At 36.2% G+C, this 13,811-nt stretch overlaps 1 protein-coding gene across 3 annotated transcripts in view; it reads right to left on the bottom strand.

The window, feature by feature from the left end:
* Window positions 1-13,811, bottom strand: part of DCLK1 (doublecortin like kinase 1) — a 400,305-nt gene that overhangs the window by 52,805 nt on the left and 333,689 nt on the right. For all 3 annotated transcript variants that reach the window (XM_044666088.1, XM_044666090.1, XM_044666091.1), the window contains exon 10: window positions 9,168-9,314. In XM_044666088.1, the coding sequence (XP_044522023.1) occupies window positions 9,168-9,314 (147 nt within the window). The remainder of the gene's footprint in view (window positions 1-9,167; window positions 9,315-13,811) is intronic.

Genomic DNA, 13,811 nt, shown 5'->3' with positions numbered 1-13,811 from the left:
CAAAGGAAGTAATTTTCAAGTCATCTCATTACATACACACATATTCATTAAAATTATCTGTCTAATATTAGGTGTTAGATACCACCAAATTTTGACAGTTTCTGCTTGGTATTTTCTTTAATTTTTGTTTTAATCTGTGAAGAGAGTGTTTGCACTTCAACTGAAGTGATCTGAAACCATTATCAGGAAGATTATTATTAGCACATTCTGTTTTGGAGATTCTTCCGAAAGCATGCTATTGACAAGAGGGAAAAGTATACAAGTACTTTTATTCACTCTTTTTGATGAAAAACCCTACACATTTCATATTTCCTTTAATGTCAATCTAGAATGACCAGAAATGATTATAAAAATCATCCCCCCAAATTCTGTCTTCAAAGAAGAGATATAAAGACACTCAGGAGTCTTAGCCTCAGCTCCCCATCAGAAACAATTAGGAAGGAGAAAAAGAAAATCATAGCAAGAACTAAGATATCCTCAAGAGAATTTTTTCAAGAAAACAAAGACTATTTCCCTCCTCACATCAAAAGAATTCTTCAAGGAAGTTATTTCCTACATGTTCTTCTGTTATCACTCTATGATCATCTGTTACTTGCCTCAGCAACCAAAGCTGTTGCCTGGCAAGCCACTTCACTGCATGTCAGGAGAGCAGCTACTGTACATATACCACGTCTGCCTTCCTTTGAAAGAAATAGATTAACTCCCCATTTTGTTGCAGTGTAAAGTGCAGATGTGTCTAGCTAGCTATGTTGTTTCATCAGCAAAGATTATTTGCTTAGGTGGTAGTAGTTTTTTGGAGCCTCCTCTTTTAGGGAGAGGGAATCTGAGAACGAGGGAAAGTCCTTACTCTAATTCCAGACACATAATTGGGATGAAGGTCTTCTGTGGTAATTTCCATCATGTATGTGGCGTTGTCTTTCTAGAAAGCAATTAGATATCCACCCAGAGACATAATGGCTCTTGCACTTGAAGCACAAGTTAGGTTGCCCTGAGGTCCATAGAAGTTAAAAGATTATAATTATCTACTGCTCCCAGAAACTGAATCACAGGACCACAAAAACTCACAATTGGCAGAAATCTTAGAGGTCATCTTGGCTTTAACTATACCTAAACATAATTTCTTCAATAACATCCCCAATAAATATGCATCTTGTCTCATCCTTAAGCACTGCAATGAGGGGGCACTTGTTAACTCTTGATGTAGTCTATTCCTCTTTTGGATAATACTAATGTTAAAAACTTTTTTAACATCAAACTGAAGTTTACCTCTCAGTGATTACCAAGAATTGCTCCTAATTCTGGTATCTGAGGCCAAGTAGAACAAGTCTAATTCATCTTCCAAATGACAGACTTTGAAGACAGCTAGGACACCCTCTCTATTTCTCTCCTGCCTCCTCTAACAAGACTTCTCTATTTCAGAGAAATCCTTTCAAATGATCCTTTCCATTGCATAGACCAGTGATTCCCAAAGTGGGCGTCACTGCCCCCTGGTGGGTGCTGCAGTGATCCAGGAGAGCGGTGATGGCCACAGGTACATTTGAGGGCGGTGAATAACTGTAAGGGGGCGGGGATAGCATGTGACAGAGGGCATTAAGTAATATTTTTTTTGGAAAGGGGGCGGTAGGCCAAAAACATTTGGGAACCACTGGCATAGACTATGGTTCCCTCATCACTGTCCTCTGGATTCATTCTGCTTTGTCACTTTCCTTCTTAAACTACACTGCCCACATCTAAACACAATCTATTATTGAAGTGTTCTGACACAGGCTGAATTCACTGAAATGATCACCTTCATCCTGGACAGTTTGATGCTCTTAATTCAGCTTAAGATTTCATCTTTTTTGGGCTGTTTTATCACTGAATAGTTGACTTTTTCTGAGATAACAGTTAAAGGATTACATATTTAGAGCTAGAATCTTTAGATATCATCTAGAACAATGTTGATATTTTTCATGGAAAGAGATGAATTCACTTGTTCTATTTTGCTTAGGCTGAAAGCTGTCCTTTGACTCCAAATCCAGTGTCCTATCCATGCTAAACCATTTCTTCTCCTAGGTATATTTTTTTTAAATTAAAACATCATGCTTCCTAATCCTATGAAGCTGATTTTTTTTATCCGAGGATAAAACTTTAAATTCAGTAGGGGCTTATCTTCAAAGATATAACTCATTATCCAAGCTTGTCAAGATCCCTTTGGATATTAATTCTTCTTCCAGTATTAACTCCCTCAGTTTTTGCTTCATCTGAAAATTTGTGATAACATTCCATCTATGCCTTAACTTAAGACACTGAACAAAAATTCAAGTAGCAAAAAAAAAAATATAGAGCCCGGGGGCATTCTGAAGTGGATATCAACCCAAGATGATCTTGTTCCATTAATCTACATGCTGGGAAATTATCCATCATGCTTCATAGAAGCTGTCTAGCATTGGCCAAGCACAGTTGATAGTGTCAGGGGCTTCAACACATTGATACCAGATGATTTCATTTCCCAGATTGTTCCCTAGTACCTAGCTGTTGTGCTCTGAATACAGAAGGTACTTATTATTATTATTAATAAATTCGATTCAATTGAAAAAGTGTTTTAGGCAAAGAGAGTCTCTCTTTCATTTACACAATTGCTATTTATTTGTCTGTGAGCTTAATATGCAAGATACTTGAGTGCTAACCCTTTGACTCACCCAGCAAAATATTTAAATGCATTCATAGAACTGAGTAGCCTTTGAATTTAAATGGATGCTCCTTTTTAGTCATAGCATCCAGAAATAGAAAATTCCTCACAGGTCACCTAGTCCATTCTTCTGGCTTCTATAATTCAATTGTTTTGTTACCTTTCTATGAAGCAAAGCAATTCAGCCCTTAGTCCTCCTCCACTGTTACCCATATACTGATGGCGCATGCTTTGTCCAATTATGTAGACTTAGCTCCTCATTTTTGCTCTGTCTCCTCTTCTTCAGAATTTCCATGGCTCTTCTCCTAATACAGTGCTTGCTTTAACTGTACATGCCTTCCCCACATTCTACAATAATCTAAGAACAAAAGCAGCCACCCACGGAGCGAGTCATAAATCACATTCCAGGTCTAACTGAGGATCATGTCATTCCTTTGTACTTACCAAAGGTATTTTTGTTACATCTCTCTTTTGGAACAAAATGCAGGTCATAAAGGCCATTGTATGAAAGTGCACATGTGCCAAACTCAATGTGAGAAGAGATGGTTGCATGTGAGATAGACATGTGATGTGAGGTATAGTCTGTGGGGGTGTGTGTCAGGGGGAGGGAGAAATGAGAGCAATAGAATGGAGGTAAAGAAGCAAAAGAAAAGGAAAAGGAGAGGGAAAGAGAGAGAAACAGAGAAGGGAAGAAGGGAAAGGATGAAGGGAGAGAGGAAGGAAGAGGGAAAGAGAAAGTAGTAAGAGTCGATGAGTATGTATAGATGGGGCTGTCAGATAGGTAATGTAGGATATATTACTGACAGACATAGGGTGGGAGAAAGCTGGTAAGGTAAGATTTAGAGTATGAGAAGACAGGGCATATGTATACCTGATAAATAGTGGTATGAGACTAAGTTATAGAATCATAAAGTTTCATAAAACTGGAAGGGACCCCAGTGGCCATCTAGGCAAACCCATACCAAAAAACAAACAAACAAAAAATCCAGAAACTCCAAACTCCCTCTGAAACATACTCAAAAAAGCAGTAGCCCAGGCTGAGGTTCTTGTGTGGGAAAGATGAGATATGTGTCAGAGGAAGAGTGTGAAGGGAATCCATGAGGTATGTGTATGTGAGATACTGGGTACAAGGGCAGAAAATTAAGTGTGTGACGGGTTAGGGACATGGTGTGAGATGTGAGTGGGAAGGCAATGAGGTAAGATTGGAGGGACATTTGAGTACAGTGTGAGGGGAAATGATGATGTTTATGTGGGGTTGGAGTGGAAAGGACTAGGCTGCCTTTTATATAAGGACTCTTACACCCAGAGAAAGAGGAAGTGAGCCCAATAAAGTCATTCCTGGTACCTGTGTAGTATCTGACTAATGTTGGGTTTGGTTCTTGAGTGGTCTTTCTCCCCAGGACTCATTCTCTTCTATCTTCATATAACATAAAAATTGTCTCATGGAACCCCTTTCATATCACCCAGACCAGTTGGGTCTTGCAGAAGACAGTTTGAGAAATGCTATACTGAAATATACCAATAACTTAACACATGCAAAAAAGGATCCTAAATATTTAATACAGCTCTGTGATATAGTCCAAAACTTTAAAAAAATTAACAAGTATAAAAATATTACTTTAAAACAAACAAAAGCTTGACTGACTTGAAGGAATGTTTTTTTCACCAAAAAAACTTAGTAAGCATACTTCAGAGTTGATAACTGCAAGCAGCAATTTTTTACTCTATCTCAAGAAACGATTAAAATTACAACAGTTATAAAATTCCAGTGTCTTTTTTGGACCCCTCTTTCATCTCTTTTAACAATAGTATTTTAAAGAAGTTTCCATGCTTAAAGGCTGTATCAAAACGTTTCTCCTTCTGTGGGTTATATTATAAAATTTTAAAGAAAATTAACATGAACAGGTCATGGAATTGCTTAAGAGAGGAAATAACAACTCGGAGACCAAAGCTTAGAACATAATTGGAAACATTTCTATTCACAAACAAACAAGATATGCTTCAAAAACTAGTTATGAGTTAATCAACTGTCTAGAGTTTCAGGTTTAGGACTGCAGTTTTAAAATTCTTTGTCACTTACTTGATGATATATGATTTATGAAAGTATGAAACTGAACTTTTTTCTTCTGTAGGAGATAGAAGAATTAAGAAGAATGTATACCATAGTCCAGTGAGAAATTTGCCATGGGAAAGAGTTCTAATGAACTTACAACTGAGTCTTCTCATAAGAGAGGGCAACAATCACAGATGGAGGCACACTTGTCTGTTGCTGCACCAATAAAAGATGGGCATGGGTAACATGATTTAAAAATCTAATTAAAACTTTGTTAAAACCACAGATTGTTGAATACATCTGTTTCACCAAAAAAAAATTACTTCCAAGAAAGTATTTTCCCAAATGGCAGCTATAAATCCACTTTAAAGATCTCTAACTTTTAATTAAAAACTTAGTTCAAAGCATCTAACAAGTGCATGTTTACAAGACCGAAGCCACTTGACTTTATTCCTCAACATCTCTGCTTAGTAACCATACTTTAAGAGTTTAGTAACTTAGTAAGCATACTTCAGAGTTGATAACTGCAAGCAGCAAGTGTAGACTACTCAGATAACTTGATTTGAGTTGCTTCAGTGATGTGGTCTCCTTGTAAAATAAGAAAATGAGTTTGCTTTCATTCTAACTACATTTTAAGTAAAGCCCATGACCACCACGACCCACACGTGAGGTGGTGGGACATTAATTGTCCGTCAAGGAGTAATCACACCGTGAGAGATAATTTAATGTTCGTCTTAGGCACAATAAATACTGTAGATGCTCCCCTACATTTAAATGCTGAAGGGCTATTAAAGAGACGGGGATTAGTGCAAATTACCCACTATGTAGTGCTTTCACTGTTTTAACGAAGCAATAAAACTGTGTAATTGTACAGCACTAATTGAATGCAGCTACACATAATTGTGGGCTGCCATATGTATCCTATTACTATAAAGACTGTCAGTATTTTGTAAGCTGCTCTTGTGATCATTGCAGATGGCTACAGTCAGAGAAGTTGTTCTCTAGGGTTTATTATATGGCTATAAAGACATCCCATGATTTGACAGAATAAACGTGTTAAATAGCAGCAATTATGAAAAAAGGGCCCAATTAAAACATGAAGGCATGTCCTACCGAGAATAGACACAGTGAAAGGTTAGGTATGCAGACTTTTGGCACACTGGTATTTTACATTAGGAGTCTCTGCAAAGGGACGATTTTTTGCTTTTCATTTCTCTGGGCTTAGGCACTTAACAGTAACTTCCTCAACAAAAGATGTTTGTATGTAGACCTGATTTGCCTTGGACGGGAAAGCCAGACCATTTGGAAAAGATGTTTTTAAAAAATGTTTTTAATATAAAGTAATAAAAGGCAGCAGGTGATCATAAAACAACACGAAACCCCATTGATGACCCTAAACTCTGAGGATAAATGTGCAACGTTCTTGTGATCCTGTGTCAGGGGGCTAAATACTGACTACTATAGCAGATGTATCAAACCAAACATAATCCTCATCACTGCTCTGCTCAGACTATGGGACTATGGTATGTATAACCCTATTTCAATTTTGGCCTGGTATCACTGGTATCCTGGGAATTATTTACCCAGGAAAGGGGCTAAAAAGAAATTCAAAATGGTTACATGAAACTTGGATTAAACTAAAGGGGGCATTTTTTGGTATCATTTTGCATTTGTGAAGTTGACATAATTATAATTCCGTATTTAACAATACAATTCAGTGTTTAAAGTTTGACTCTTATTTTAAAGAAACTCCTATTCAACTAGTTCAGGAATTCCTGACATTAGATCACAGGGTTTCATTTTCCAATAACTGGATTCATTTTAAAAAATTTTCACCTTCCAAGAAGTAAAATAAAACTTCATCAGTAAATTGCTGTTTTTCTTATTCTCTTTAAGCCATTAAAAACTATTATTAACTTTTTAGTCTTAAGAAATTAATTACCCTTTTGTTTGAATCTCCACAACAATCTTTTGCAGTAGGTGCTATAGGTATATCATCTCTGTTTTACATATGAGGAAACTGAGGTTGATGGAAGTGAAGTGAATTGTAATAGCTGAGAAGCATCTGAGAAGTTGAATCCATGTTTTCCTGACTTACCCACTATGCCAAGATGCCTACCAATGCCTTCCTTTTCAAAAGATATATCACAAATTTTAACTTACTATCTGGTTCTAAATAATTTAGAAAAAGAAATAAACTTAATTTCAAACATAATCTATTTAGTCTTATACTGGGTGATAAAATCTTTATAAAAATAAATCTTAAGATGATAGAAATAAGACAAAGGCAAAAAAGCTTTATATAATCAATAAGAGGGAAAGGAGAAGAGTTATAATAATAATATTGAGTTAGAATATAAAATTAAGATTTAAAAATACTGGGTGGAAAACAATTCTACCTTTTGCCTACCTTCTCCCCTTCCCCTTTTAGAGGTACTGCTTCTCTTCCCTGGGAACTCCTCCCATTCCCTTGCCATATTCTTTTTGACCCTCAGACTTGGACAAAAATTGAAGAGTGAAGCATTTTCCATAGGTCTTCCTCCTGTACTTTTCTTTGCCATTCCAAAGGTAGGAAGAATGTATGTGTGAGGAAATCTACTGCCTAGATCTTCAAGACCTGTTTATATAATTACTTATGTTTTGTCATTAGCAACAGGTTTAGAGTACATGCTGGGCTTTGTAAAATCACACAGGAATCACTTGAATTGTAAATTAAATGACCTAAATGAGATGCATTGGGGAAGAACACACAATGGAGAAGACAGCAGGGAAAACAACAAAGGAAAATTCTTCTTGGTGAAACCAGTTATTTTAGAATTTCAATCTTGGCATTTTTAATTGATAGCCCATCTCTCTTGATAATTGGAGATGGAAACCCAAGAACCCTCTAGTCTAATTTTCTGCTGAGAATCTCTTTGAAAACATGTACGGTAGATTGTTATCCAGCCACCACCTGAACTTTTCAAGTGAGGAAGAGCTCACTACTTTGGGAGGAGACTGTTTTCTTTTTAGCTAAGTCCTATTAGAAAGTTAATTCTTATGCTGAAATCTGCCTCCATTGGCACTAGTCCTATTCTATGGAATAACACACAAAGCAGAATGGTGCAGTGGAAAGGACAATGGAGTTAAGATGGACTTTTCAAGAAGAACCTGCAATTTTCTTTTCTTGTCCCTAGAGGGTACACTTGTAGACCACTAAAGCACAAATTAATGATTACGGACAACAAAGGAAGTCATTTAAAAGAGATGACAAATGGTTCAATTTGGAGCCCTCAGGAAAAAAAGATCCCTATTTATGTACTGATTGTTGACCAAGCATTTTTCTTTTTTGAGAGAAAAATACTTTATGTTTCTATGAGTAAATCTTGTACAATTCAAGAAAACCTAATGCTAATCTTTACAATTAACTTGAATAGTCATAGAGCATGTCTTTGTGTTATGGGGTTCCTTTCCCTATTTAATCAAATCTGTATCTCAGTGTTTCAGGATAATGGATTCATAGCTCTAGAGTTGGGAAGGACCTTAGAGATCATTGAGTCCAACTTCCTCAATTTACAGGCAAGGAAACTGAGGCCAAGGAGGTTTAGGTGACTTGCCCATGATCACATGCTAGTAAGCTGGGATCTGCACCCTTGTCTTCCTAGTGATCCCTCCCACTTGACACTCTTCCCTCCTCCACATTCTATCATCTATATTATGCATCTCTCCAGGAATAGGTGGAGAGATTCAAAAGTTTTCTGAAGTTAACACAAATATAATAACAAAAATAACACAAAAAACTGGAATCCTGAGATTAATTTAGGGAAAGAAAAGGAAAAGTCAAAAGCAAGGAATATGAGTAAGAAATTAAAGGGCCACATTGATCTTCTAGCAGCTTTAATTAAGGAATAATTTTGAAAATATTTAACTGAGCTTGAAAAATTCCTGATGGTTCTAATGCTAGCCTTCTCTAAGATTTTTTCTTCCTCTTAATGCTGAGGCATCTAGTATTACCAGATTCATGATTTCAAAGCTTTGTTGGGTCTGATGGTGGCATGTGAATTGTCATCCATTTGTCTCAAAATATATAATAAAAGAATAATTATCAGAAGTAGGGCCTGTAAGTAAGATATCTATAGCAAAGACTACAGAATAGACTCTTGACAATTGCCCCAATACATGAAAGTAGTCACTGCTTCAATGGCCCCAATTTTCTCAAGTATCTCAATCTTTTCTTGGGAGTAGTTAGAACTCTGATTAGCAATGTTATCTTTTCCCACTTCTTGAGGGACCATTGACAATAGTCTCATTGCTCTTAGCTTTCCTCATACTCAGCTTGAAGAAATAGTTTGAAGTTGTATTTTTAGGGTTAAAAGGAAAGAATAGTTCAGAAAGGTTAATATGTGATCCATAATCAAGGAACTCCCCAATTCTGATGAGACTAGAAATTCTATTTCTTCTTACCAACAGATTCTCCGGTTTGATGTCTCTGTGAACAATGTTCAAACTATGCAGGTATTTGATGGCACTAGCCAGATTGTAGAGCATTCCACTGGCATCTCTCTCTGTGTATTTGTTCGTGGAGGTAATAGCATCGAAAAGGTCACCTCCCTGAGAACAAAACAGTAGGAACACAGAACATTAGCAGATGGTCTAATGGGGCCACCTATAGAGTAAACTGACAAATTACAGGGAAAGTGAAAGATAAGAGTCAAAGACTTGGCTTTTTTTTTTTTTTTTTAAACTCTTACCTTCTGTCTGAGAATTAATACTGAGTATTGGTTTCCAGGTAGAGGTGTAGTAAGGGCTAGGCAATCAGGGTTTGGTGACTTGCCCAGGGTCATACAGCTAGGAAGTGTCTGAGACCAGATTTGAACCTTGAACCTACCATCTCCAGGCCTGAGGTTCTATTCTCTATGCTACCTAGCTGCCCCGATTTTGGTAATTTAAGAATTTCCCTTATACTTACCTCTTAGAATAGCTTCTCTTCCTAATGCAAAAATCCAGGGGGCACCTCTCATCTGACCTCATTTGAGCTGGGGCTCAAGCTCAAAGTAGAAAGGGGAAAGAAAACTATGCTACACCATTTTCAGTTGCCTACTAATTGGTAAATATGGGTCATCAAAGCTAAATTCTAATGATAGTATGCTTTGTGCCATTGATATATCCTGGGAAGAATTATTATATCATGCATAAACTTTCCTCCCAATGTGATCAAAAGACATATTTACAACCTTCAAAATGAGAAACAAGAATTATGGGAAAAGAATATATTTCCCTCCCAATGTGATCAAAATACATATTTACAACCTTCAAAATGAGAAACAAGAATTATAGGAAAAGAATATATATTTCATGTAGCCTTCTGAAATGAAAAGACCAATTAAGCTTATTGAAAATAGCCCTTTTATAACACGGGGAATCACATTTGATTTTTCAATATAAGAGGTTAGGAAAAAAATAAAAAATAAGAAATGAAAATATGTTTTTAAAAAATAAAGGGATGAAGGAATTGATGGAAGAAGGGAAAGAATGAAGAGAGGAGGAAGAGGAAATGAAGGTAGGAGGGAGAGAATGAATAAAAGAAGGAATGGAATGAAGGAGGGAGAGAATGAATTAGGAGATGAAGGAGGAGAATGAAGAAAAGGAGAAGAGAAAAAAAGAAGGAAGGAAGAAGGGAGGGAATAAATGAAAAAGGAAAGGAGGGACCAAAGCAAAAAAAGAGCAAAGGAAGGCAGGAACAAAATGTTTCAAATACAAGTTTTTTAGAACTCCTTAGTTATTTGAATATATTTTAAAATTACAGTTATTCTTATTTAATTCGACAGGAGAATCCTTAGAGATGATTCTACAACACATAGGTAATATAGAATGGTTTTAATCTCCAATTTTAACCTTTCAATCCAACAATTTGAACTTGATAAGTACTAATAGTATTTGAACATAGTTCTAAACTATTCTGACAAATAATACAGCAAACTATTGGGTATAATGATCAGTTCTATAATTTGATTTGCTATCTGGCTTTAAAAAAGGAATATTAGGTGAATAGAGTTTGGACTAACAATGAAGATGTTTCGAAGGAGTAGCTAACAAAATTTAGTGACTTCTCTGATGTGGACAATGAGGCCTAGGAGAATGATAGTGATAATGATAGAAATGAGGGGTTTGAAAAGTAGAACTAGTTTAGGTATAACAATGAGTTCAATTTTAGATGTATTGAATTTGAAATAACAGTGGGACAATCAAAGGTAGATGTTCTGTGAGTCATTAAAGATATGGCCATAGGATCATAAATTTAGAATTGGAAGACATCTCAGGAGCCATCTCATCCAACTCCTTTATTTTACAGATGAGGAAACTGAGACCCAAGGAAGTTAATTAGCTGCCTTATATGGTACAGGTAGTAAGTAGCAAAGTCAGGATTTGCACCCAGGGCCTCTGACACCTTGTGCTCTTTCCATTGCACTATGCTGCCTCAGATGAGGAATCTTGGTTGGAAATATAGATATGAGAATCATCTTCTTATCAACTATTACTATATCTTATCTGGCTTTCACTTCTGTTTCAAATTTTCAATGTATTCATCACTCATTAATACTTCCCCACCCCATGCCTCTAGAAATAGTACAGATCATAAGTTATTCATGTGTTTCATCCTATGTGATGCCCTTCCTTAAATCATCCTCAGAAGAATATAGCCATCTGGTTGTGCAGAAGGATGTCCTATAGGTCTCTAACCAGTTCCTTTGTTCAGGATTCAGTCCATTTTCATTGTTACTTATAAAGGTAAGAGAATATTTTTGTTAGTTTGTTTTTTTTGTTTGTGGAAGGAGAAAGGAGAGAATTAGAGAAGTCAGAGATTAAATTCCAGTCCTCAAATATGGCTTACTCTTCTTTAAAAGTTCTTTGCCTTTATAGCCTCACTGCTATCCCTCTAGTCTAGTCCCTCATCACCTTACCCATCCCTACCATCTTCTACCTTCAAATCATTCCTACTAGATCTCTGGCCACCAAGTGAATCTTTAAAAAAACACAGATTATATCATGTTTCTTCTTTCCCTAAGAATGTACAATAGCTTAGCTCCTTCCTATAAAACATGGTTCTATAGAACCCATAAATTTCAGACATTTTAGGCATTTATGACTCTCAGTAATTTTTCCAATATGATTTCTCTATATGTCCCCATATTTTCATCTAGCTTTACTATTTTCCTTATTCCCTAAATACAGCATGCTGGTTCCTGACTTTAAAGTTTGTCATGAAATTTTCCTACCTGGTATTCTACATCTCTTCTTGATCTCTCCAAATGTTTTACCTGTCCTTCAGTCTGGTCCAACCCACCTCTTCCCTCAGTTCCTTCTCCTTCTTAGAGTTCTCATATCACTTATTGTCTATATTATTCACTTAATCATGAATGATCAAAAACTGATTCTAATCTCATAACACGTATTTCACATACAAGCACTATGGATATTTGCTGACTGACAAAGGAAAACTTGTAATAAATTATTCTTGTGGAGATAGATGACTATTGTTGTTTTCATTATTTAACTTTGTTCATCTTGTAGGAAAAAGCAGGAATGAGATTCTCCCAATGTTTCAGTAGGCTATGGTTAGATTTTGTTTATATGGTACTCTTAATTATAACATAGAGGTAGTATCATATAATAAAGAATTGTTGTTGGAGTCAAAAAGACCTGGAATCAAGTATTGGCTCTAATATATACTAGGTGTATGACTATCAGATTAAGTCATTTAATTTCTCAGTACCTCATGCAACTTTTAAAGACTATAAATTAGCAGTAATTACCAGTCTATATTAGTTGTAGGAGTTAGTACATCAGGGCATTTCCTACCCTAATGAAATGACTTGTATGGACCAAAAAAATATATTGTTTTCTTTGTGAACTAAAAATCTCCTTTATAAATAAGGAAATCATAGATTTCTGGAGATTATATTTTGTATCTTTGACAGGGATCAAAAATAACCTGATGGCTGGAACTCTAGTGAATACTGAAATCAGATTTATGGCATTATTTGGAATATCATGTGATTTCTTTCTCTATAATAAGGTTGAGGCCCTAGTAAGGAAGACTGGTATTTGAGGATTGATTTGTAAGAGGATTTAAACTTGCACAACTTCCTTGAGTCTTTTGAGCCCAGCCTAGGTCTAATTTTGACCTCTCAGGAAGCCTCCAGACATACTCTCCAAGCAATGAGACCCAAGTCTTAGGACTATGCAATAAGACCAGCCTCTCTACTGTTCATTGTGGAAGTGAATGGCTCTAACACCAATACCGCACCCCCCCTCCCCGGCCCCCTGTCCCATCCCAATGGTTGCTCAGCATATGTTAAGATTCCTTAGCATCTGGGAGTCCTTAATGGTTTCATGGAACCATTCAGTGAAATGGCTTCCCCTCATTAGAATTCATTGGCAGCCATAATGTGAACATATGATGACCAATAATCCACAGTATTATATTAACTGGCAAAGAACTCTCTACAATTTTAAGCCTTTTCCTCTTGGATTCCACTGCTAACTGAAAACTGGATTTAAACTCTGATCTTCAAAAGTCAGTCAATAACAGATGGTTAGTTAATTCTGACAACACATGGTAGGTAGCAAAAACAGTCAGCAATTGTTGGACTGACAATTAATATTGCTATAAAAATACTGTCCTTGGTGCTGAGAAAAGAACATTCTATAATATTTATATAATGAAACTAATGGTGAAAGAAACCGCACTAAGTCATTAAGAAATGAAATTACTTTGGATCAAATCTGTGATTTCATTGGTGTCAAGATCTCCTAGTCAGGAAACCCCTTTTGTTACTGTGGATTGCTTTATAGTGTTAAAGAGTTGCTTGGGGCACTGAGACCCCAAGTTGCTCACCTAAGGTCATAGAATTAGTGAGAACTAGGACTTTAGAACTGCAAAAAGAGATCTCTGTTCACATCACCATTCTGCTACTCACAAGTGAACAGAACATCTCTTAAAGGTAAACCTGGATAAATAACTATCCTCCTCTAAACATTATTCTTTAATCCTGTTAAATGGAAAACAGCATGAGGGAGAATGAGGCTATATTTCAAATATAAACT

The sequence above is a fragment of the Gracilinanus agilis genome, chromosome 3, assembly GCF_016433145.1.
Source record: "Gracilinanus agilis isolate LMUSP501 chromosome 3, AgileGrace, whole genome shotgun sequence".
NCBI lineage: Eukaryota > Metazoa > Chordata > Mammalia > Didelphimorphia > Didelphidae > Gracilinanus > Gracilinanus agilis.
Note: the sequence above shows the minus strand (reverse complement) of the source record. Positions and strands in the feature narration are given on the sequence as shown.